The 25,437-nt window shown below is 52.0% G+C and overlaps 1 protein-coding gene and 1 pseudogene across 2 annotated transcripts; one reads left to right on the top strand and one right to left on the bottom strand.

The window, feature by feature from the left end:
- Positions 1 to 1,627: 1,627 nt before the first annotated feature.
- Positions 1,628 to 25,437, top strand: Def6 (DEF6 guanine nucleotide exchange factor). 2 transcript variants are annotated; one of them, XM_075979695.1, is made up of 11 exons: positions 1,628 to 1,763; positions 9,598 to 9,738; positions 10,186 to 10,371; positions 11,658 to 11,894; positions 13,182 to 13,328; positions 20,336 to 20,444; positions 20,560 to 20,858; positions 22,478 to 22,644; positions 22,734 to 22,932; positions 24,599 to 24,689; positions 24,853 to 25,437. In XM_075979695.1, the coding sequence occupies exons 1-11, from the start codon at positions 1,668 to 1,670 to the stop codon at positions 25,071 to 25,073; spliced, it is 1,893 nt and encodes a 630-aa protein (XP_075835810.1). In that variant the 5' UTR covers positions 1,628 to 1,667; the 3' UTR covers positions 25,074 to 25,437. The 2 variants fall into 2 exon arrangements, with proteins under 2 accessions (XP_075835810.1, XP_075835811.1); XM_075979696.1 differs by lacking the exons at positions 20,336 to 20,444; positions 20,560 to 20,858; positions 22,478 to 22,644; ... (1 more) ...; positions 24,599 to 24,689; positions 24,853 to 25,437 and adding an exon at positions 13,468 to 13,661 and having other exon boundaries at positions 1,630 to 1,763.
- Positions 15,204 to 16,826, bottom strand: LOC142854311 (PHD finger protein 23 pseudogene; annotated as a pseudogene).

The raw sequence follows: 25,437 nt of genomic DNA on the forward strand, positions 1-25,437 counted from the left end.
CTTGGGTTCCTCCATCATTCCAGGCTGGGCCCTGGTGGCAGGGTTCCCTGGGCCCCGTCATTCCAGACTGAGCCCTGGTGGCAGGGTTCCCTGGGCCCCGTCATTCCAGGCAGGGCCCTGGTGGCAGGGTTCCTTGGGCTCCAGCTTCCCCTAGCACAGCTCTGTGCATGAGTCTAGTCGGGAGGAAGGCTCTGGGAAAGATGAGCCCTGAGGAGCTGCCAGTGGGCTTCTGCCCACACCTATGCCAAACAGGACTAGAGTGGCTGTGGTTCCCGGGTGTGACTGAACCCTGGTCTCTGCATGCTTGGCCTGGAAGAATTCTGGGTCTCCTGTCTTTCTGTCATTGATCAGAGCCTGAGACCTTCCTTTCCCAGCCACTACCACAAAGCCCCAGGCAAGGTTCCTCCAGGTTCCTGAGGTCCTAATGCTGTTACTGTGTAACAGTAACCACCCTAACCATTCCCCATGCCATGGGATTTCAGAGGTATATGTGACCTACTGAAGAGTGAGCCGAGTGCCAGAGCAGCCACAACAGGACAGATACCCGAGGGACCTCGTGGAGAGCAGCTCTAGGGCTGACCGCAGCTGTGCGGGAATGCTGTAGGAACTGAGGGTGCCTCTTCTGTCTCTACTACGATGCTCTAGTGGGCCCCCAGCCCCTTCCTGAGTGGACCCAGAACACTGAGAACTACCTGTACCCTCTCCTGGGTACCTAGGAAGTTCATATTTACCCTTTGTTGTTTGGGGTTTTTTATTAGTTTGTTTCTGAGACAGAGTTGTGCTTCAGAGTTGTGGTCCCAGACTTATCCCTGACTTTCAGACCTCCAAGCGAGGGACGATAGTGTGTGTCTCCACAGCCTGCTTCCCATTTGCTCCGAGGCTGGGCATGCTCCCCTGGGAGTGGGATGTCCCAGAATTAACCTCAACCAGGCTTAACTGAAATCTGATGGCCTCCATGAGGTGGGTTCATCCCAATCCGAGAGGCCTCTGCATCTAAGAAAGTGGAGACCTTAGTGAAGAGGACCTGCCCCTGCCTGCCCCTGCCAGGACCTCGAAGGTGAGCCCTGCTGTCACACATACAGACTCTGGTGTCTTCAAGGCCACTAGGTGCAGAGTGGCCAGTGTTGTGAGATTCTTTAGAGCCCGAGTGCCAAGTCGCCCTGTCCTAGTGAGGGAGGGCCCTGCTTCCGCTCTTCCTCCAGGTGGGTTTCTTCTGCTTGGACAGATCACCTCATGAGATCCTGCTGGGGGCCCTAAAAGAGAAGTCCTGTCCCAAGCCTGCTGTGTCTTTGTGCCCATTCTGTCACCTGCACAGCCATGGGAGGTAGGGCCTTGGCATCTCACTTGGCATAGACTTGACTCCTGACCCTGTCTACCTCCAACTCAGGGTGGCCTTGAACTACTGTTGGGAGCTTGGGAGGGTTCTGGGGCAAGGAAACTTGTACACCCTGTGCTAAAGGAGCCAGGCCAGGCAAAGGAGGGCTCTCTGGCTCTGGGGAGTGGGACAGCAGAGCAACAAGCCAGCCCTGGAAGCCAGAGGGAGCAGGCAGGTGGAGCTCTTGTTCCGCTCTGCACCAGGGCCTCTCTGCGGTCTGCAGCCGTTTGCATTTCCTGAAACCGGATCTTGGTGTCAGAGCCGCCCCTGGGCCGGGGCGGGCGCCTCAGCCATGGCCCTGCGCAAGGAGCTGCTCAAGTCCATCTGGTACGCCTTCACCGCCCTGGACGTGGAGAAGAGTGGCAAGGTCTCCAAGTCCCAGCTCAAGGTGAGGGGCATCCTGGGGGCTTAGGGGAGGCTCACTCGCCACCCCGGTTCTCATCCGCCGGGAGTCAGACAGGGAAGCCGTTGCTACTCGGCGGGCACCTTGCCACCCAGCAGCCCTGGCCTTGGTGGAGTGCTGGCCCAGGGGAGGTACCAGAGCCAACCTAGCTCAGAAGTTGCTTCCCAGAGGCCCCCAGGCACGTGTCACCAGTGCCGCTGTCCAGAACCATGTACTCTGACTGCACAGTAGAGGTGGCACCGTGGGCTTCTGAGACTTGGTAACCTGCCCCCTTCTCAGGCTTCTTGTGGACTCCCCAGAGTCATGCTTGGGCACGTACCCTGCTCCTCCCTGTGGCTTCCTCGTGGCTTTGAAGAAAAACAGTTAGTTAGTGTTGCCAGTCACTTCCTTTGGAGCGGAGAGCCTCCTCCATTTGCAAAGCAAGCCGGCAGCTACAGTGTGAGCCAGCTAAGGGGTCATGGCCAAAGTCTCCCCTGTGTTGCTACACAGCTCACCGTCCAGCTCCACCTACCAGCAAAGGCACACAACAGGTTGGGAAATTTGCCTTATGCCTTGAGACTTGAAGTTGAGAGTGGGGGTAAGCCAGGCCCAGGAAAACCCCATCAGTGACCACCCCTGTCGTCTTAAAACTATATGGTCTGGACAGTTCAGAGGAGACGAAGGAGCTCTCTTCCTGGGTAAGCGTCTTCTTCCTGGGGAAGAAATTAAAGCCTCGGCTGCTCGAGTCCTGGCATGCTGGGGAAAGCGTCAGAACAACTCAGCTCTCAGACCCTGCCTAGGGATCCACTCATTCTCTGTAAATAATATTCCATCTAGTGCCGCGCACGAGGGAGGCTGTGGGGCCAACGCGGGGCTCGCAAGGCTCGGCTGTCTTCGTTCCCATCAAAAGAGTGGTGTATTTACAACCTGTATTGACAGACAGGACACCTGGGAGCAAACAGGACAGCGTGGGCATGTCCCCCTCCACCTCGACCCTCATGTTGCTTAAGCTGGGTCCTGTGAACTCAGATGCACCACTTAGTTCTGTCCTGGTCTGTCCCTTAGCTGGATTTGTGGGCATCTAATGACTAATGGTCTACTTCCCCAGGAAGGAGAGTCCAAAGCCACCTCAGGTCCCCTAGGGAGCCAGGTTAGTCCTTCCATCCTGGGTAAATCCAGCTCATATCGTCTGGTTGAGTTCTGCCCTGAAAGGAAATTAGACTATCTGAACAGCACCGATCCTGCCAAAACCGCCCCACATCCATCTTCATCGCCACCCCCCACTTTTTTTTTTCACCCCCCACTTTTTGAGACAAGGTTTCTCTTTGTCACAGCCCTATCTGTCCTGGAACTAGCTCTGTAGGCTCAGTTTCCATCTCTGCAAAATGGATCTAATCGAATCTTTCACAATATTCTGGAGAGCAGTGTTCTGGACTCGCCTTTTTTTGTTTTGTTTTTGTTTAGACTGGGTTTCTTTGTGGCTTTGGAGCCTGTCCTGGAACTAGTTCTTTTTTTTTTTTTCAGACATCTTCAGATACTACTAGAACTAGTTCTTATAGACTAGGCTGGCCTCGAACTCACAGAGATCCACCTGCCTCTGCCTCCTGAATGCTGGGATTAAAGGCCTGAGCCACCACTTGGCCCACCCTATCTTTTTGGTACCCTGCCATATGACTTCTTGCTCCCAAGATAGTGCCTGTTCCATCTGTAACCCCCCTCGAGGCTCTCTGTGCCTTACGCGCAGAGGTTACAGCCCTTGAGCAGCCCCCATTCTCTGGTGCTCTCAGCCAGGAAACGCTCCCATCTAGAACACCTTCGTGTTAGCTTCTGACTGGCCACAACCCTCACAGGCTGAGTGTTTCTGGGGAAGAGTCTGAGAGTGTGCACGCTTGAACTGTCACAGCTCGGATCGAGCCCACTTGTGAGGGACATCTCTGGCTATACAGGATCAACAGTGAATGTCCCACCTGCCTGACAGGAAACTTGTCCATTCTCAAACTAACTGAGACTCTTGGGCCATGTGGAGGCAAGGCAGAAATGGCAGGGTCCCTGCTGAGGAGGAGAGGGTTTCATCCAGGCCCACAGTGGTGGACACTAGACCGAGAGGAAGCAGTGATGGTGCTGGAGGTGGGGCAGAGGCAGAGAAGTAATAGAGAAGTGGTCAGAAGGCAGAGGAAGAAGCAGAGGCAACAGACACACCAGCGAGGTACACTCTGTCTTCTGTAAACGGGGATGAAGGAAGGTCCCGGGGTTAGCCTCTGTGCCCTCTGTGGGGGCAGGTGGGAGGCTGCACCAGCCCAAGCCTTTGCTATGGCTGTGAGTCGCCTCCTCTCCCCTAAGGTGCTCATAGAGGCTCATAGAGGGCTGCCTTGTCTAGCCTGGGTACATCCCGCTGACTCCAGAGGAGGAGGAAGGGCAGAGCAAAGCCCAAGCGGCTGGCATGGCGGCACACACCTGTGACCCCAGCACTCAGGGTTGAAGCAGGACACCCCAGAAAGTCTCAAAAAAAAAAAAAAAAAGCAAACAAGCCCAAAGGAAGGAGAGTGGCTTTGCTTTGTTGTCCCTAGAGAACAGAGACAGGTGGGGGAGGAAACATGATTTCTTCTATGAATCCTCTCTTATTTATCTGTATATTTAAATCTTTTGGGGGGGGGTTCGAGACAGGGTTTCTCTGTAGCTTTGGTGCCGGTCCCGGAACTAGCTCTTGTAGACCAGGTTGGCCTCAAACTCCCAGAGATCTGCCTGCCTCTGCCTCCTGAGTGCTGGGATTAAAGGCGTGCGCCACCACAGCCCAGCTGTATATTTAAATCTTATGCGTTTACTTCTGTGTCTGTCTGTGTGTGGACCACAGTGCATGTGGAGGTCAGAGGACGGCTTGGGGAGTTAGGCCCCCTTCCACCAGGTGGGTCCCAGGCATTGAGCTCAGGTTGTCAGGCCTGGGGCAAGCACCTTTATCTGCTGAGCCTTACCATAATATCTTACCTTAAATTCAGCACTCAGGGTAGCCCAGGCTGGCCTCAAATCACAGAGGTCCTTCTTCCTCTGCCTCCTCCAAGTGCTGGGACTAACGGTGTGTGCTGCCATGCCTGGCGATGCCTTAGAACGATGACGTGGAACCCACACAGAGGTCACACCTGTGATCCTGGCACTCGTGGGGCTATGGCAAGAGGATTGCTGAGAATCTGAGGTCAGCCTGGGCTACAATGTGAATTCCTATCTCAAAAAGCCAAACCAAACAAATAAAAAGGAAGAGTCAAAAAAAAAGAATAGCCGGGCAGCCTTTAATCCCAGTACTGGGGGGGGCAGAGGCAGGTGGATCTCTGTGAGTTCAAGGCCAGCCTGGTCTATAAAGTGAGTTCCAGGCAAGGCTCCAAAGCTACACAGAGAAACCCTGTCTTGAAAAATAAACAAAGGAGTAGTCTGAGTGGGAGAGATGGCTCCGGCTTTGTGAGCTCATTGCCCAGTGCCTTCACGGGCTTCTACTGTGTGCACGCTTATGACCTCTGTCAGACAGGGGCCTGGGATCTGAAGGCTGGGGACTGCAGAGTCAGCCCTTCTGATTTCTCGTGGTCAGTGTAGACAGGACAGCCAACCTCTCCCTGGACCCAGGGTCCCCAGGGAGAAGAGGTCCCCCCCACACCAACAGTGGGAACACACAGAATCTTCCAGGCCCAGGCCACTCACCCGAGTTTGAGTTCGGGAACTGAGCGGGTCAGTGGGGACTGTAAATGTCCTCTCTGGGGGAGTCCAGATGACAGCATTGGGAAAATACAGACACCTAGACCCCACCCCTGGAAACTCTGAGTCAGTAGGTCAGGGTGGGGTAGGCCTTTCAGTTTCATCTACTCCAGTGGAGACCCAGAGGGACCTCCGAGCTAGACTTGAGGCAAGACACTTCCTCCTGAGCCTCCATTTCCTAACCTGTGAATGGAGTCCCTACTTACCTCCACAGTGAGCTCCCACTCATCACTGCCCCACCCCTGCCGCTTCCTCTCCTGCCTGATCCCACCCCTCACCCCACCCCAGGCAGAGAATGTCTAGCAGTCTGAGGTTAGGTTCTCTGTGTAGAGGACCCTAAGTGTCTAGAACCCTGAGTACCGCAGCATCCTGACAACTGACAGCCCAGCCCTGGGCTCTGCAGATTCAGTCACCAGAAGGCACAGATGAGGACCCCTGCTGTGCTTGTGGCTGCAGGTGAAGGGAACAGGCCTGGAGACACAGCTCAGCTGAGAGCCCTTGCCTAGTGTGCATGGGGCCCTGGAGGAGGGCTCCAGCACTACCTAAACGCGGCACGAGAGAACGCACTGAATCTTGGCACTGTGGTGGGAGAAGCAGGAAGATCAGAAGATCAAGGTCATACAGAATGAGTGTAAGGTCAGCCCAGGATACCTGAGACCCTGTCTCAAAAAACCAAAATAAAATAGGAATGGGCTGGAGAGATGGCTCAGGGGTTGAGAGCACTGGCTGCTCTTGTAGAGGACCCACATGGTGGTTCACAATTCTCCGTAATTCCAGTTCCGCAAACAGGCAAGATAATGTTAACCTAGCTCCAGGAAACTGAGGCAGAGGATTGGAAGGCCAGCCCAGGGTTCAGAATGAGACCCTGTCTCAAATGCTTCCTCCAATTTCTTGTCATAAAGACAATCTATGTTCCAGACTTACACAACACACACTGACAGGCTGTTGGGTGAAGGCACCTGCTGCCAACGCTGATGGCCCCAGTTTGATTCCCAGCACCCACCTTTGGAAGGAGAGACCTGTCTCCCTGTAAGTTCTCTGTGCTTCACACAGGAGCTGTTAAAATAACAGAGAAGTAAAGAACAAGGCGCAGCACTAACCACTGTTATTACCCTGCCTGGTTATTAAGTCTCTCCATGGAAGAGTCTTGTGCCTCCCTGTTTGTGTGTTTCTGGGTGTCACCCATTCCTTAAGGACAAGAACCACTAGGCCAAACCCTTTCCCCAGAGCTCAGCTGGATCCAAGTCGAATGTCTCAGTGACTCCTGAGACCTGTGAGGTGTGTACTCCACACACACGTCAATAAATAAATGGACCAGCTCCTGGCAACACACTTTAACCCCAGCACTCAGGAGGCAGAGGCAAGTGGATCTCTGAGTTCAAGGCCAGCCTGGGCTACACAGAGAAACCCTGTCTCTAAAACACACACATACACACACATTCTTTCTCTCCCCCCCCCCTTCTGACCTCCTCGGGCACAGCATTCACATCAGATGCACAGACACACATGCAGGCAATATACCCATGTACATAAAATTGTTTTTAAATCCTTTTATTTTAGATTTTCTTTTTTACTTTAAAAAGGGATTAAGACCTAGAGATGCCTAACTTGTTACGAGCCCACACTGCTCTTGCAGAAGACCCATTGACTCCTAGCACCCACATCAGACGGCTCACAGCCTGTAACTCCAGCTCCAGAGTATCTGATGTCCTCCTCTGGCTCCGAGAGCACCCACACTTGTGAGCACATACCCACACGTAGGCACACACACACACCACGTAATTAAACGTAAAATAGGTCTTAAATGAAAAGAAAATATAAAACAAAAAATGCTGAGTTAAAGTTCACATCCAATTTAAAAGATTAAATTTTTGGTGGTGGTGGTGTGTGTGTGTGTGTGTCTTCATGAGCATGGGTACCCTCGGAGGCCAGAAGATGTCAGACCTCCTGAATTACAGGCAACTGTGAGCTGCCTGGTGCGGATGCTGCGAGCTGAGCTCAGGGCCTCTGGAGGGCAGCAAGCAAGTGCGCTTAACCACTGAGCCCTCTCTCCAGCCCACCTCCAATTTTAAGGTGATAAATTGGGGACAGCACAGGATGACTAGTGTAGCTAGTCACGGCAGCACGCACCTGGATTCCCTGGATTCCCTGGATTCCCCGCACCTGGCTGGGAGACACAAGGAACCTGAGTTCAAGGTTATCTTTGGTTGTGCGGTGAGTTCAAGGCCAGTCTTGGCTACTTGAGGGTAGATAGGTGACTAATTCACACCCTGGTGATAAGGTTTTGTTTTGTTTTTGTGGGTTGTTTGTTTGTTTTTTGTTTTTGAGACAGGGATTCTCTGTGTAACAGTCCTAACTATCCTAGGACTTGCTCTGTAGACCAGGCTGGCCTGGAACTCACAGAGATCTGCCTGCCTCTGTGAGTGCTGGGATTAAAGGCGTTTGCCACCACCGCCCGGCTAGTGGTGGGTTATTAAAGCCCCCATTTTCCCAGTTTCCTCAATATTTGCTCTTATCGTCTTTCTCATCTTTGACAAATAGATTAAAAAGCCACCCTTTCCACCCTGGACAGGAGCTCACACTCACCGTGTGCAGACGTGAGCCTGGCTCTGTGCCTTCGTCACCTTACAGGCACACACACATGCACACACAAATACACACACACATAAATATTTTACTCATGTAGCCCAGGCTAGCCTCCAACTGCTGATCCTCCCACCTCTACTTAATTGCTAGGGTTACATGTATGCGCACCATGTTCATGGTACATTTAAATTCTTCTTCTGTAATTAAGAAAGCAATTTTGGGCTGAAAAGATGATCCAGTGGGTAAAGGTATTTATTGACAAGCCTGAAAACATCTCCCACATGGTAGAAGGAAGGAACTGGATCCTTAAAGTTGCCCTCTGACCTCCACATGGACACTGTGGCTTAAGCACTGCCCTGGCCACACTTAATGGATAAATGTGATCCATTTAAATCACTTTATGTAGTGCTGGTCCATAGGGAGTGGCAGGCAGATAGCACTGGCTTGCCCCGCCCCCGAGACAGAGTCTCACTGTGTGTCCGTGGCTGACCTGAAACTCACAGAGATTCACCCGCCTCTGCCTCCTGAATGTAGGGATTAAGGTTCTGCCTAATTATGCTCCACCCAATAAGTGGTTATTTTTAAATCTTTACACTGCCTGTGATTAAGCAGTGTAACAATTTCTCCAAGCAACCTTCCCCCTTCTCTTCATTTTACCAAATCTTCTTGTTCAAACTTCAGCTCCTTTGTTTTAGCATCATAAATCTGGTCAGCATGCCCGCCCCACACGTCCCATCCTGCCCCATGGCTGCCATCGCTCTTATTCCTCATCTCATGAGCCTTCAGCATCATCAATGCCCGCCCCACACGTCCCATCCTGCCCCATGGCTGCCATCGCTCTTTTCTCATCTCATGAGCCTTCAGCATCATCAATGCCCGCCCCACACGTCCCATCCTGCCCCATGGCTGCCATCACTCTTATTTCTCATCTCTGAACCATTTCTCACGAGCATTCTTTGAGCCTTCCCTAGCTCCCTCACCTGCTCTCTAGGGCCCTCCCCAGATCGGACTCACCGGGGTGCGAATGGCAGCCTGAATACTGAGACGTGATTAGAAGAGATCAAGTCTAGGGTTTTGCCCTGGAATGGCCTCCTGCCTCCCTGTAGATAGCCTAGCATTTGTGGGAAGCCCCTGGGCTTTGGAATTTTGCCACATGAGCTTGGAATCCCAAGTTCCCATTCACTCCCTTACTGAGCAGCCAGGAGCTTCTGAGTCCTGGTTTATAGAAAGAAGCTTCCAAGTCGTAATTAAATAATTGGAGAGGGTGCCGTTTGTTTCCCGGGTTTGAATCCCAGCTCTGCCCATGAGTAGGACCTGAAGATTTCGTCATCTGTCGCCCAGGGACATGGAGGGTCGCTATGGGGGTGCTATGAATGATGGGAAGTGCGAGTGTGCTCCTGTGTGCCGAAGAGAACTTAGCCAGAGCAGGGTGGGGGTGAACGGACAGGCCAATGGAATCAGTCCTTTGGTCAAGGCCTGACTGGGTGCAGGAAAGCAAACTGTCGCTCTGTTCAAGGTGCTGTCCCACAACCTGTATACGGTCCTGCACATCCCCCATGACCCCGTGGCCCTGGAGGAGCATTTCCGGGATGACGACGATGGCCCTGTGTCCAGTCAAGGCTACATGCCCTACCTCAACAAGTACATCCTCGACAAGGTGGGGAACGCCCCTCCCCTAGGACCCCAATACCTAGCTTTCTACTCCGGCTCTCCACTCCCACTTCTGTCCACGCTGCCATCCTCGCGTCTCCATCTCCACTCCCCTCCTCAGTCACCTGCCCCCCATTGCCCATCCTCTGCTTTAGCTTCCGTACCCCTCCCCGCCAATCCCCCTAACCTGCACCCAGCTCATCTCATCTGTCACCCTCTGTGCAGGTTCTCCTCGGCTGTCCTGCCCCCTAGGGTTCCCCTCCTTTCTCTCCCTTGGCCGAGGAACTAGCTTTACTGTTGCCAGGGAAATCAGGGGGAGGAAGTGGAGACCTTGGTGAAGTGCCTGAGCCAGCTTGAGTTCAGTCTTGGGCTCTGCAGGCGTGGAGGGCGGGGCTTACGGATGGAGCCGGGACGAGGCGTGAGGCAGCTGGCTAACTCACAGGCTTCATGACAGGTGGAGGAGGGGGCTTTCGTTAAAGAGCACTTTGATGAGCTGTGCTGGACACTGACAGCCAAGAAGAACTATCGAGCAGATAGCAATGGAAACAGCCTGCTCTCCAATCAGGATGCCTTCCGTCTCTGGTGCCTCTTCAACTTCCTGTCTGAGGACAAGTACCCACTGATCATGGTTCCCGATGAGGTGAGGGTGACGTCAGGTCCAGGGATTGAGTCACTCAGGGCCAAGCCCCTGGTAAAGCCGGGAAGGAAAACAGGTGGTTTATGCGCCTTCCCAATCCCCTTTCTCCATGCGGGTCAGCCCCACCTGACTGCCTCTGGGTAGCGAGAACTATCGGCAGCGCGCGTCGCCTCAGCCGCCGCCAAACTACATTCGCATCAGGGTTCTCTAAGGAGGAAAATGAGCCACAAATGTTTACGTTCTGCATTAGTACAAATGCCCCGCACACTGATGAGAGCATTCAGATGGAACAGCGGATTCTTAGGTGCAGTGCAATCTAGGAAGGTGCTTTGTTAAGGGAAGTGGGTGGGGGTGTTCTCTCAGACAGGAAGTAACTCTGGTTATGCAAAATGGACAGCCAAGTCTGGCCTTGGCCTCAGAGGGTTTCTTTTCTTTTAACTGGTGAGCCAGACCAACTCTAAAGATGTAGGGCATGCTGGGGGAAGAGGCTTGGAGTCTGGACCCTTTCTTCTTAGTTCTGGGGGATCGCTGAGAGCTGAACTAAGGCCTTCTACTAAACCGCCGCTGGAGGCCCTAAAGAGTGTTTTAAGACGACTGGGGCCAGGGTGGACTCTAACCAGGTCCCTGCCAGTCGGGGCAAGGTGGCCCCTCAGAGAGTAGGAAGGTTCTTTCTGCTGTGAGAGCAAACTGCAGCAGGATGTACCCCAACCACCACTTCCTGTGCCTCTGCCTTAGGTTTCCTGTCCCTGCCCTGCTTACCCCCAGCCCTAGTTCCATTGCTCTCCCCAAGGGAAGGACCTCAAGGGCTGGGGACTGGCTTCAGGATCAGAAACCCAAGCGCTGGTTGCCTCCCACTTGCCCTGTGACTTGAAGGAAGTCGCTTTCCACCTTGGCCCTTCCTTCCTTGTTTGTCATAGGCAAAGTTGAGAGTGTTGAGTAGGAGGGGTTTTTTTTTGGTTTTTGTTTTTTTTTTTGTTTTTTTGTTTTGGTTTTGGTTTTTTGAGACAGGTTTCTCTGTGTAGCTCCCTCTAGCTGTCCTGGAACTCGCGCTGTCTCTGCCTCTCGAGTGCTGGGATTAAAGTTGTGGCACCACCACGCAGCACATGACTTTTATGTTATGGCAGAAAGGAGGTGGACTTAGCACAGGGAAGAGGGAGGCTGACTTAGGTGTGCCTAGGGTCCTAGGTTCCCTCTCAAATCTTTCCCCTGTTTCCACCTGTATGTGGCTTCCCACGCTCTTGTCCTCTGGAGGTGCTGCTGACGTCACCTAGCCTCCCTCTCCCTTCCAGGTTGAGTATCTGCTAAAGAAACTCCTGGGCAGCATGAGTTTGGAGATAGGCTTGGGCGAGCTGGAAGAGCTGCTGGCCCAGGAAGCTCAAGCAGTTCAGACCTCTGGGGGTCTCAGCGTCTGGCAGTTCCTAGAGCTCTTCAATTCCGGCCGCTGCCTGCGGGGTGTGGGTCGGGACTCCCTCAGCATGGCCATCCAAGAAGTCTACCAGGAACTCATCCAAGATGTCCTGAAACAGGTCAGCCTGAGAGGATCGTTTGGAGAGGGTAATGGAGACTTAGAGGACCACCGGGAGGGGGTGATGGAGACTTAGAGGACCATCAGGAGGGGGTGATGGAGACTTAGAGGACCATCAGGAGGGGGTGATGGAGAACTAGAGGATCATCAGGAGGGGGTGATGGAGAACTAGAGGATCATCGGGAGGGGGTGATGGAGAACTAGAGGACCATCGTGAGGGGGTGATGGAGATTTAGAGGACTATGAGGAGGGGGTGATGGAGAACTAGAGAAACATCAGGAGGGGGTGATGGAGAACTAGAGAACCATCAGGAGGGGGTGATGGAGAACTAGAGAACCATCAGGAGGGGGTGATGGAGAACTAGAGAACCATCAGGAGGGGTGATGGAGAACTAGAAGACCATGGTGAGGGGGTGATGGAGAACTAGAGGACCATCAGGAGGGGGTGATGGAGAACTAGAGGACCATCAGGAGGGGGTGATGGAGACCTAGAGGACCATCAGGAGGGGGTGATGGAGACCTAGAGGACCATCAGGAGGGGGTGATGGAGAACTAGAGAACCATCAGGAGGGGGTGATGGAGAACTAGAGAAACATCAGGAGGGGTGATGGAGAACTAGAAGACCATGGTGAGGGGGTGATGGAGAACTAGAGGACCATCAGGAGGGGGTGATGGAGAACTAGAGGACCATCAGGAGGGGGTGATGGAGACCTAGAGGACCATCAGGAGGGGGTGATGGAGACCTAGAGGACCATCAGGAGGGGGTGATGGAGACCTAGAGGACCATCAGGAGGGGGTGATGGAGAACTAGAGGACCATCAGGAGGGGGTGATGGAGACCTAGAGGACCATCAGGAGGGGGTGATGGAGAACTAGAGGACCATCAGGAGGGGGTGATGGAGACCTAGAGGACCATCAGGAGGGGGTGATGGAGAACTAGAGAACCATCAGGAGGGGGTGATGGAGACCTAGAGGACCATCGTGAGGGGGTGATGGAGAACTAGAGAACCATCAGGAGGGGGTGATGGAGAACTAGAGAACCATCAGGAGGGAGTGATGGAGAACTAGAGAACCATCAGGAGGGGGTGATGGAGAACTAGAGGATCATCAGGAGGGGGTGATGGAGAACTAGAGGATCATCAGGAGGGGGTGATGGAGAACTAGAGAAACGTCAGGAGGGGGTGATGGAGAACTAGAAGACCATCGTGAGGGGGTGATGAAGATTTAGAGGACCATGAGGAGGGGGTGATGGATACCTAGGAGGCCTCTCTTACTTGCCTCTGTCTGCAGGGCTATCTGTGGAAGCGAGGGCACCTGAGGAGGAACTGGGCAGAGCGCTGGTTCCAGCTGCAGCCCAGCTGCCTCTGCTACTTTGGGAGTGAAGAATGCAAGGAGAAAAGAGGCACCATTCCACTGGATGCTCACTGCTGTGTGGAGGTGAGGGCGCAGTGCGTGGACAAGGGGCCAGGAGCAGGGGTGGAGGAAAGAGAAACCTCACTGGGATGGTACAGCTCAGACACACCTGGATGCCGTGAAGCCATTCTCGTCCACGTCAGCACTTCTTTTCCTTTTGTAGTGTGAGTGGTCAAACCCAGCGTCTCGAGCACGACAGGCAGGTGTTCCGCCATACCAGCCCAGTGTCAGCCCCATAAAACCACCGACCAGACGCGGAAGTCATTGGTGGATTATTAAACCCCGATAGAGATGACTCATATCTACCCTCCACAGCAAACCTTCCAGTTTCTTTTTTCCCTTTGACACAGGGTTTCTTGTAGTCTAGCATGGCCTTGAACTTACTTACACAGTCAAGACTGACCTTGAATTCCCAGCCCTCTTGCTTCTTCTACTACTCAAATACTGGGATCGTGTGTGTGTGTGTGTGTGTGTGTGTGTGTGTGTGTGTGTGTACGCGTTCTCGTGGGTCCATGTGCACATTTGTTTGTAGGTGTGCATATACATATATATGGAAACCGAAGTTTGAACTAGGGTGTCATTCTCTAAGCGCTATGCACTTTGTTGTTTGTTTGTGTGGTGTGTGCATGTTGCACACACATGTGCATATGAACACGGAGGCTAGAAGTCATCCTTTGATGCCATTTCTCCAGGAGTCATTTACCTGAGTTTTTGAGATACAGTCCTGTAGTGTGCTTTCTCGGGGCCACCAATCAGCTCCCAAATGAAGATGTGGTCTTATGAACCCACCAGCTCTTATAACTTAAGTCAACATGTTCCTTTTCATCCGTGTTTTGCCTTGGGGCTCTTTATCTTTCTTTCATTCTGTATGTCCTACTTTTCATACTTCTGTGTCTGGCTGGCAGCTGCCTAGCTGGTTGGCCCCAGGCATCTCCCTCTCTTCCCTAGTTCTCTCCTCTCAAGCCTAGATTCTCCCTCCTGCTTATTCTCTCTGCCCACCATCCTGCCTATCCTCCTACTGCCTAGCTATTGGCCATTTAGCTTTTAGACCAATCAGCTGCCTTAGGTAGGCAAAGCAACACCTCTTTACGTCATTAAACAAATACAGCATAAGCAAATATAACACATCTTTACATAGTTAAAGTGATATTCCACCCCAGAGTCCCCCACACTGAAACCTGGGGTGCACTGGTTCAGCGAGGCTGTTGGGCCAGAGAAACCCAGGGTCTCCCCTCCCTCTGCCTCCTGGCACTGGGATTATGACATGCATCGTCATGCCTGGCTTTTAACCCCGCACTTGGCTAGGACTCAGGAGCTCAGGCTTACACAGCCAGCACTTCACTGAACTGCCTCCCAGCTCTCCCAACCTCCTTTTGTTTGCTTGTTGTTAAGACGGCATCCTAATGGCTTGGGTCTGCCATCTAGGGCAGCGTGGTAGCCTTTGAGCTCTGCTCTCTGCCTGTCTCCACCTCCTCAGTGCTGGTAGAAGAGCTCATCCCATCATACCCAGCTTTGGTGACACCACATCCAGCTTCCTACATGGGTGCTAGGGATTGAATGGAAGCCTTTTATAGTTGGGAATGTCATGCAACTTGTCTCGATCATATCTACACCCCCTCTTCCCACCCAACTTGTCTTGATCATATCTACAGCCCACCCCCCCTCCCCACCCAACTTCGCATCACTTTTTCTTTTTTTTGTTCCAGGGTGGGGTGGTTGTTTTTTATTTGTTGTTTTTGTTTTTGTTTGAGATGGAGTTTCTCTGTATCTTTGGATCCTGTCCTGGAACTCACTTTGTAGACCAGGCTGGCCTCGAACTCACAGAGATCCGCTTGTCTCTGCCTCCCGAGTGCTGCGATTAAAAGCATACGCCACCACTGCCCAGCTCATATAACTTTTTTCTTTATTTTTTTATTTTATTTTATATAAGACACAAGAGCCCACTCAGCTTTATTTACAACACGCTGGCTGTCTGTACAAGCAGCCAGCCAATATTATTCAAAACGAGGCTAGTGATAATTGATGCCTTTTGCTTTCCTCCTCCACTCCACCAGGTATGGTACTCCGCCTTTGACCAACCACCATGCTCAAACATGGGGAGTCCAAAATTAAAAATACAGCAGGTATGGAAGAAAGTAACTGGGAGGGAGAGAGAGGAAGCCACGAGGGGAATCTTGTAGTCACACTACAGTTTATAGACAACTAACCTGTTACAGCCCCATCTGAGCCTGGCCCTGAATGTGGAAAGGGTGGCCGATTCACCCAACAGATTTTGTCTACAGACCCAGGCTCACCTGACCCAACTGTAATGGGTCTAATTCCGGCTTTGAAGAGGCTGAAGACTCTGAGGCCCAGTTCCCAAGTGATGTCAGGGTTCCAGTCTCAAAGAGTGATGTCAGGGTTCTCCCGATTCGGGAAGTCCCCCGAAACGCCGGGCCTCTGGACGAAGTCCCGTGCATTTCTGGCAACAAAAGAAGTCAAGAACATTGGTCTTCTTAATCTTAGCACAGGAGAGCTGGATCAATGTCCCACACAGGCTGCACTCAATCGCGGGCTGCCCAGCAAAGGGCTTTCTGCAGTAACATGTGCTCAGATCATGTGATCAGATCCCACAAGTCACCGCTTCTCACCCAGTTCCACCATGATGTCCTCATCCCTGACCTGCATCTCTCCTTCACTGGAGCTGGCATCTCCATCTTGGCTTGTTTCTGTGCTGTCCCACCTTCTTGCCTTCACTGTCAGTAGGGGGAGCACCTTCAGGGTGTCCTGTAACAGGGGGTCTGGGGGCTTCGGGGGGGGGTGTTGGAGCACAGGGACTAGAACTTCACCACTGCTGTCCTCTCTTCTTCATCCCCCTCCTCTTCCTCTTCCTCTTCAGAGTCTGTATCACTGGGAGGTGCCCTAGGAGGGCCAAAAGATGGAAATCTATCCCCACGATCTACTTATTTCAACTTCTGCTTCTTGCTCTTCTTGATTTGAGACCGTTGTTCCCCATCCCCAGGAGCCGGTCGAGGCCTCTGAAGCACCCCAAAGCCAGCCCCACCTTCTGGTCTGAACTTTCTGTTCTTTTGGTCCTTCTTTCGAGGCTGAGAAAGGTCCCCCTGAGAAAGTGGCACGGGGATGAGAGCAGCAGGGGACCGGGACGTGGGAGACAGCGGGAATGACACTTTGGGCCCTTCCAGATCAGACAGAGTCCTTGAGCTTCATCTTCCCCAGCAGAGTGGCGCTGTCAGGGGCCTCTTTGCTAGGAGGGATGTAACCTGCACAAGCCAAGACAAAACTGCAGAATTTGTTGAAATCCTCAGTTGTTCACTGCTGTTTCTCTGGTGGCTGAGTCTCTGGCTTAAGAGTCGGAGGTGGATCTTTGGGACTGGGCTCCGCCATGGCTTCCAGCATTGCCCCCTCCTCTCCATCCGGTCCCGCAACCCCTTTCTCTAAGCCAGGACTCCTGGCACTGCCTTGGGTGCTCCATGTTCCTACGGCCTTGCTCCACAGAAGTGTCTGCTTTGGCGCGGTTGAGACTCCAGTCTGCTACCACCACCCCCCTCTACCACTGCCTCCCACACTCTCTTTTTTTAAAAAATATTTATTTATATTATTTATTATGTATACAATATTCTGTCTGTGTGTATGTCTGCTGGCCAGAAGAGGGCACTAGACCTCATTACAGATGGTTGTGAGCCACCATGTGGTTGCTGGGAATTGAACTCAGGACCTTTGGTAGAGCAGGCAGTGCTCTTAACCTCTGAGCCATCTCTCCAGCCCCCTTCCCACACTCTCTTAATCTTTCAAGATGATTTGTGCTGCCCAAATATTCCTGGATTCTGGAGAGCGGTTGAGTTACCAAGGGCTACCCTCTCAGAGAAAATTGACGCTTCCTTTCCCAGCAAACAGTTGACATTAGCTTGGCTGCTTGTGGTAGGATAGTGTGCCCACCTCTCCTGTTCCTGCTGGGATTTCTTTGGCTTGGGCTTGCAACAGGTTTTGACCATGGTGTCGAAACTGCTGTGCGTACAGCTGCCCTGCCACGTCCAGAAGATACTGCGTTCCTTCTAGCCATCAGCTGCCTCAGGCTCTCACACTCCCTTCCAAAATGATCCCTCAACCTTGGGAGGGAGTTCGCAGTATGCCCACTCCTTTTAGGGCTGAGCATTGTGCAATCTCTTACGTGGCCGGTTATGCATCACTGTGTTTACCACCATCTACCGTGCACAGAAGCTTCTCAATTGAGGGATGAGAGATGCTTTGGTCTTGGGGACCAGTGATGCGTCATTGGGACTTAGTGTAACACTCTGCCCTTCGGCGACATAAATTGTAGTGGCTTCTCCTCTAGGGCCTATGACCTGTCTAAGCCATAGGTAGCTAAATAATGGTGTCAGTGTGGATTTCTGAAGCATGATTAATAAAAACTCAGAGACAGAAACTGGGGTTCAACCTGAAGGTCAGAAAAGCAAAACAGCCAGCCATTGGCTCTTACCTCTACCTCAGTCTGAAAAGGCTATCCTGCCTCCAGGAATCTCAGAATGATACTGTGTCTGAAGAGCTGTCTCCTCCAATTTTATAATCCTCCCTAGGGCTGAGATCAAGGGCGTGCACCACTACCGCCTGGTTTCTATGGCAAGCTGGTGTGGCTGCTGGGATTAATTTAAAGGTGTATGTTATTGTTGCCTAGTCTGTAAGGCTGGTCAGTGTGACTGCTTTACTTTTCTGGTCCTCAGGCGAGCTTTATTTATTAAGATACAAATGAAATGCTACTACAGGTTTCATCCTGTGAAGTGGGACGCCGATCTAATCAGAAAATGGTTGGTTGCTCCCACGGTGGTCATGACTCTTTGCCCCAGTGGGCGTGTCTTTCAGGTCAGTCATTATTGTAGCTTGTAGCACGACTGAGGATGACTTTTCTCCACTTTTCTGGAAGGTTTTTCTGAACCTTCCAGCACTGTGGAAGCCAGCCAGTAGAGAGAAAGCTTCTGAGTTCACACCAGCTTGGTTTTTGCCATGTTCTGAGACTCAAGCCTTCAGTAACGGGGCCTCGCTGTCAGGCTCTGAAGTAAATTCCAACAGCCTGTGATGTTTGGGGATCTATGGGACCTCAGGGGCCAACAACTCCAAAAGTGACTCACACCTGGCACTGGGTTTCTCAATATTTATTTTTCTGTTTAATTTTATGTGTCTGTGTACCTGAGTGTGTGTCTGTGTACCATATGTGTTCAGGAACCTGGGAGGTAAGAAGAGTCGGGGCTACTAGAACTAGAGTTAATGACAGCTGTGAGCTGCCATGTGAGTGCTGGGGACCAAAGCCAGATCCTCTGCATGGGCAGCCAGCAAGCACTCCTAACTGCTGAACCACCGCTCCAGCCCTGGGCACGGGACATATTTCTACTGGATATGTATTCATTTCTCTTTGATCCATACTTATATAGGAGTAGAATTGCTGGAACATATGATAATTCTAACTTTTGAGGAAATGCCAATTTTTTCAACAGTTGTATCATCTGATACACTCATCAATGGGACCTAAGTATTACAGTTTCTCTATATCTTTGTTTATTACATTTTTTATATAATCTCTATATCTTTGTTTTTACATTACACTAAAGATTTGTTAAGGGCTTCCAGCACTCAAGAGATTGAGGCAGGGAAGACAGGAGGTAGAGGTCAACCTGGGCTACGTATCAAAACCTTGTCTCAAGAAAAAATAATCAGTTACCTAAGGCTATATACATTTTTTTTTTTTTGTTTTTTAAGACATGGTTTCTCTGTAGCTTTGGAGCCTGTCCTGGAACTAGCTCTTGTAGACCAGACTGGCCTCAAACTCACAGAGATCCGCCTGTCTCTGCCTCTCAGGGTTGGGATTAAAAGCGAGCGCCACCCGCCTGGCTGGCTGTATACACTTTTGTTACATAAGTAAACAGGTGTTGAACAAGCCTCCAGACATCTCAGAACCAGTTTCTTTCTCTGTGAAGTGATGCCTGACAGGAATATATGACCACAGATAAATGTTGTATAGAAAACACCAGTGCAGGGTGGTTAAGAACACTGGTTGCTCTTCCAGAGGACCCAGGTTCAATTCCCAGCATCCCCATGACAGTTTGTAACTGTAGTAACTCCAGTTCCAGGGGATCTAAAACCTTCATACAGATATACATGCAGAAACACCAATGCACATAAAATCAAGATAAATAAGTCATCAAAAATGTTAAAACAAACAAACCCCGCCAGTACAGTGCTGGGTATGTTGTGGTGCACATCTTTAATCCCAGCCCTTGGGAAACTGGAGCTATGTGAGTTCAAGGCCAGCTCAAGGCCAGCCTGGTCTATGTAGTGAATTATAGAACAATTAAGACTATACTGTGAGACCCTGTCTCAAAAAACAAAAAAGAAAGAAAACACTACTGTAAACCGGGTAGTTGTGGCACACACCTTTAATCCAAGCACTCGGGAGGCAGAGGCAGGCAGATGTCTGTGAGTTCGAGGGCCAGCCTGGTCTACAAGAGCTAGTTCCAGGACAGGCTCCAATGCTACACAGAGAATTCCTGTCTCGAAAAACCAAAAAGAAAGAACAAAACAAACAAACAAACAAAAACACCACTACTGTAGACAACTGTTATTTTCCACAGAATATAAGTTTAGTGGAGGCAAAAACCCCGGACACACCCCTGTACCATTATTCTCCCCAAACCCTTGAAAGACAGGTGACGTTTGAAAGACTAGCTGGAAAGCAGTTGCAGGCGGTGAGGACTCAGGCACATGTTTAAGCGTGTACTATATGCTAAACCTTGTGGAGAAATACCAAGATGAAAATGGCGCCAGCTAGCCTTCAGAGAACAAAAACGAGAACTGTGGGCACACAGGCACCCCATAACTAACCATCCACCACCCCAGACCATGCATACTCCCGTCAGGGTGGGGGAAAGTCCCAGAGAAGAGGTCAGTGGGGGGGGGGTGTCTAGAGCTGGGTTACTTCTAAGGCGAATATGGTCCTCATCTCAGTGAGTCATCTGACCCGGGGCCATCTACCCCTTTCCTAGGTGCTTCAGGACCGCGAAGGAAAGCGCTGCATGTTTTGTGTGAAGACGGCTAGCCGCACCTACGAGATGAGCGCCTCAGACACGCGCCAGCGCCAGGAGTGGACGGCCGGTGAGTGCCGGTCTGGGTCTAGCTGGGCCTCGATCACTTCATCCAAGCGACCCTTGGACGCCCTTGGCCGTGGTGGCCTAGACCCCGGCTGACTCCGTCCCGCTCGGCCCCGTAGCCATCCAGACCGCGATCCGGCTGCAGGCGGAGGGGAAGACGTCGCTGCATAAGGACCTGAAGCAGAAGCGAAGGGAGCAGCGGGAGCAGCGCGAGCGGCGCCGGGCAGCCAAGGAGGAGGAGCTGCTGCGATTGCAGCAGCTGCAGGAGGAGAAGGAGAGGAAGCTGCAGGAGCTGGAGCTGCTGCAGGAGGCGCAACGGCAGGCCGAGCGGCTGCTGCAGGAGGAGGAGGAGCGCCGCCGCAGCCAGCACCGGGAGCTGCAGCAGGCTCTGGAGGGCCAGCTGCGGGAGGCGGAGCAGGTGAGGCTGTCCAGAGGGCGGGGCTTGGATAGGGGCGGAGCCTCTGGGAGGGAGTCGGGTGGGGCAGGGTCATGACAGAAGAGTGACAGGGAGAGGACCAGGGCTGGGCCTACGTACAGTGCAGGACGTCTGGGGGATGCTATGAGAGGGCCTTAGAGAGGGTGGAGCCGTAGGCTGATGGACAAACGGAGAGTAGAAGTTGAAGGATGCTGTAGGCGGGGCCTGAACAAAGGGTGGATCCCGTGGGGTGGAGGATGTTGTGGGCGTGGCCTAATGAGTGGTGGGGCGGGGCCGTAATAGTGGGTAGAGCCTAGGGCAAACCCCTGGTATAGATGGGACCTAGCTCAGAAATCTTTTCTGGGGTCAGGACTTGGGCCGAAAAAGCTGGTGACTGTAAATGGTTTGGAATGAAGTCCGTCTAGACTTGAACCACATTTTAACAAAACCAGTTTGGGGACTATAGGCTGGGATTAGTTAGGTAGGACACACGAAGGCCGAGTACACACGCAGAAACAATTGAATTTATAATTTGAGAAAACTCGGTTCTAGGCCATCGAGCTGGTTCAGCGGGTAAAGTCGCTTCCCGCACAAACCTAGCATCCTGAATTCTATTCCTGGAACCCCCTAAAGATAGGCAGAGGAAACTGCCTCCACAAAGCTGTCCTCTGGCCGCCATAGGCATGTTGTGGCATGTGTGCCCATTACACCTCCACCGTAAGAGCTGTAGGAACCCAGCACGTGCTAAGTCTCCCTGTATCAGCAACTAGAACTCTGTTCCTGGAGCTAGGCTGATGATTTGGTGAAGAAATACTTGTAAGAAATTCAATAAAGCCAGGCAGGGTGCCTCATGCCTCTAATCTCAGCACTGGAGAGGTGGAGGCAGGAAGCTCAAGAGTTCAAGGTCATTCTTGCTACCTAGAGAGTCTGAGGCCAGCCTGGACCTCCTGAGACCCTGTCTCAAAGAACCAAGAGGGGCTGGAGTGATGGCCCCACAGTTAAGAGCCCTGGCTGCTGTTTCAGAGGACCCAGCTTGGGCTCCCAACACCCACATGGCAGCTCAAAACCAGCCAGCGGATCCCACACCCTCTTCTGGCCTCTGTGGGCACTGTCCACACTAGTGCACAGACAGCTATGCAGCTAAAACACCCATGCACATGAATAAAAACTTTTAAATAATAAAAAAATTCAATACCTTTTGGTTGTCCTAATAACTGCAGTCCCTGACACCTACCATAATATTATAATTGTTATGGTAGGAGTTAGGAAGGGATTACCGTAATTTAATATGTTATTTTATTGTAATATAACATATTATGATGTTTAATTACATATAATTATAATTGGTGTTGTTTTGTGAGGTGCTGGCTAGCAAACACAGGGCCGTGGGCATACTAGGCAAGCCCTCTGCCGCTGAGCTACAGCCCCAGCAAACGCCTAATTATTATTTCTAAGGCCAGTGGAAGGAAAGAATAATTTGAGGCATCAGGCTCTTGGACAGGTCAAATCAAGGAAACCCCAACTAAACATCCTCCAATACAAACAGCCAGGCAGAGCCCGGGAGAGGCAGTAGCCTATCTGTCTCCTCCGGTGTCCCACTGACCGGCTCTGCGCTCCCACAGGCCCGGGCATCTATGCAGGCTGAGATGGAGCTGAAGAAGGAAGAGGCGGCCCGGCAGCGGCAACGCATCGCCGAACTGGAGGAGATGCAGGAGCGGCTGCAGGAAGCCCTGCAACTGGAGGTGAAAGCTAGGCGGGATGAGGAGGCCGTACGCCTTGCCCAGACCAGGTAACCGCACGAGGACGGAGTCCCTTTTCCGCCAGCGCCTGAGCGCCCCCCTCCACGCCCCGCTCTGAGGTTCCTATGCGCTCCTGCAGACTACTGGAGGAGGAGGAGGAGAAGCTGAAGCAGCTGATGCATCTGAAGGAAGAGCAGGAGCGCTACATCGAGCGAGCACAGCAGGAGAAGGAGGAGATGCAGCAGGAGATGGCGCTGCAGAGCCGTTCCCTCCAGCAAGCCCAGCAGCAGCTGGAGGAGGTGCGGCTGAACCGGCAGAGGGCGGACGAGGACGTGGAGGTGAGACACCCGCGGGAACCGGGAGAAACTGGGGGAGCCAGTGTGTCATTGCGCCTTCCCCAGAGCCAAGCTACCTTGCTTTATACTCGCTGGCTGTGTTACCGCCTACAGATTGCTTAACCTCTCTGAGTCTGAAGCTCTGGGAAAGGAAACAGATAACTCCTGTTACCACAATGAAACAAGCTAATACGTGGTATTTAGTATGTAAATACAGAACGCACCTGTGGCTGTATTTGCCAATAGTATAATTAACCCGAGCAGAATTTCCCCTCCTCCTCTTCTAAGCCCTAGGTTTGTACACACTCCTTAGAGCTTGAATCCCTGTAGATAAGGGTTCTAGTTTTTTTTTATTAAGCTTTTACGTTTTTTATTTCCTTTTATATGTGTGGTTGCTTTGTCTGCATGTATGTCTATGTACTGTGGGCAGGCAGCACCCACCGTGTCCAGAAAGTGGTAGTATTGGACCCCCGGTGACTGGAGTTACAGACACTTGTGAGCTATCCTGTGCGTGTCCCACCCTGGTCCTCTAAGAGCCATCTCTCCAGTACAAAGATGTCTTTTAGGGTCTGGGGATGCGGCTCAGTTTGTAGAGGACTTACCTAGCGTGCACAAAGCCCCTGTTCACTCCCCAGCACTGTTTGCATCAGTCACTGAGGCTGTAATCTCAGCACTCAAGAGTTGGACAAGGGCTAAGAGCACCTGGCTGCTCTTCCAGAGGACCCAGGTTCGATTCCCAGCACCCACATGGTAGCTCACAGCTGTCCAGTTCCAGGGGATTTGACACCTTCACTCCAATGCACATAAAATAAAGCTATATAAAATCTTAGAAGCAAACAAATAAATAAAAAAAAAGAGTTGGACAGGGAAGAATCAGAAGTTCACAGTCATCACTGCCTGCATAATGAGTCTGAACACACAAGACCCTGTCTCATAAAAGGAAATTAAATAAATACATTTTAAAAAAGCTTTTGCTGGGCTTTAGTGCACACGCCTTTAATCCCAGCACGCGGGAGGCAGAGGCAGGTGGATCTCTGTGAGTTCGAGACCAGCCTGGTCTACAAGAGCTAGATCCAGGACAGGCTCCAAAGCCACAGAGAAACCCTGTCTCAAAAAAACAAAAAACAAACAAAAAAAAAACAGGAAATGCGCTTAGCGTGTCTTAGCAGCTCAGGGAATGAAAATGATGATCGCTGAACCTTTGGGGGGACACGAGTTCCCTGAAATTGGAGGCAGACTCTGACTTTTTGTGAACATGCGTGGGCTTTGTTTTTTTTTTAAGATTTACTTCTTTTATGTGATGTGTATATGCATAGCCTGCATGCACATGTCCTTGGAGACTAGAAGGACCGGCGTCCTTGGGCCTTGAGTTACAGATGAGCTGCCTGCCACGTGTGTTCTGGGCAGCAAACCTGGGTCCTCTGTATGAGTAGCAAGTGCTTTATACCACCGAGCCATCTCTCTAGCTCCCATCGCCCACCATGTTTAATACAGGATCTCACATCTCTAATTTGTTATATAGTCCAGGCCATGACCTCCCCTTTCCTCTACATCCCAAGTACGTATTTCAAGTATGCACCACCATGGCTGGCTCTACATGAGTTTCCTAGGGCAATGATGGGGTCAGATTCTCAGGGGCTCTGACCCTTTCCCACCACCTGCCCCACAGGCCGCCCAGAGGAAGTTGCGCCAGGCCAGCACCAACGTGAAACACTGGAATGTCCAGATGAACAGGCTCATGCGTCCGATTGAGCCAGGAGGTGAGCCTTCCCTTCTTGGGGTGGAGTAAGGGAGGCTTCCATGTCTCCCAGGCCACAAAGGTAGAAGAAGTCAAAGGTCTCCCCTCTCACAGGGCTAAGGCAAGACCCTCACTTTTCCCATTTCAACTCGCCTTTCTCCTTCCCACCTCTCTCTCTCTGCCAGATAAGCGTCCGACCACCAGCAGCTCCTTCACTGGCTTCCAGCCCCCTCCCCTGGCTCGCCGGGACTCCTCTCTCAAGCGGCTGACCCGCTGGGGCTCCCAAGGCAACAGAACCCTTTCAGCCAACAGCAGTGAACAGAAGTCCCTCAATGGTGGGGACGAGACTCCCACCCTGGCTTCTACCTCTCAGGAAGATAAACTGGACCCGGCACCAGAAAACTAGCCTCTGATGACCCTTGTCTCCTGACGCTGTGTCTACCAGGACCTGGCTACAGCGGGCTGTGGGTGACTCCAGCCTCTGCGAACGGTCCTGGGGCTACGGGCCTGGGTCTGCTGACCAGAAGTCGGTCCAAGATAGGATGTGGTTGCCATTCTCGCCAGGTCCAGACCACAGAGGCTGTCTGGGGTGTTAATGATCAAGAATACGGTTCTGTGCTTCAGCCTCAAGGACCCTGTGACCACGGCTGGGAAAGAAACTAGACAATTAGGACAAAGGTCATTTGTCCCCAAAGGTCATCTGCCCTCTCCCCTCCAGACCACCACCAAGTCATGGAGGCATACTTCCAAATAAAACTGCTCCCACCTGC

Source organism: Microtus pennsylvanicus, chromosome 7, assembly GCF_037038515.1.
Source record: "Microtus pennsylvanicus isolate mMicPen1 chromosome 7, mMicPen1.hap1, whole genome shotgun sequence".
Classification (NCBI taxonomy): domain Eukaryota; kingdom Metazoa; phylum Chordata; class Mammalia; order Rodentia; family Cricetidae; genus Microtus; species Microtus pennsylvanicus.

Bases quoted from the DNA above. Each gene is read 5' to 3' on its own strand.
- Def6 (XM_075979695.1), top strand. From the start codon at position 1,668: ATGGCCCTGCGCAAGGAGCTGCTCAAGTCCATCTGGTACGCCTTCACC. The intron at 9,739-10,185 runs GTGGGGAACGCC...GCTTCATGACAG, and splicing joins ACAAGTACATCCTCGACAAG to GTGGAGGAGGGGGCTTTCGT. The intron at 13,329-20,335 runs GTGAGGGCGCAG...CCCCTTTCCTAG, and splicing joins ATGCTCACTGCTGTGTGGAG to GTGCTTCAGGACCGCGAAGG.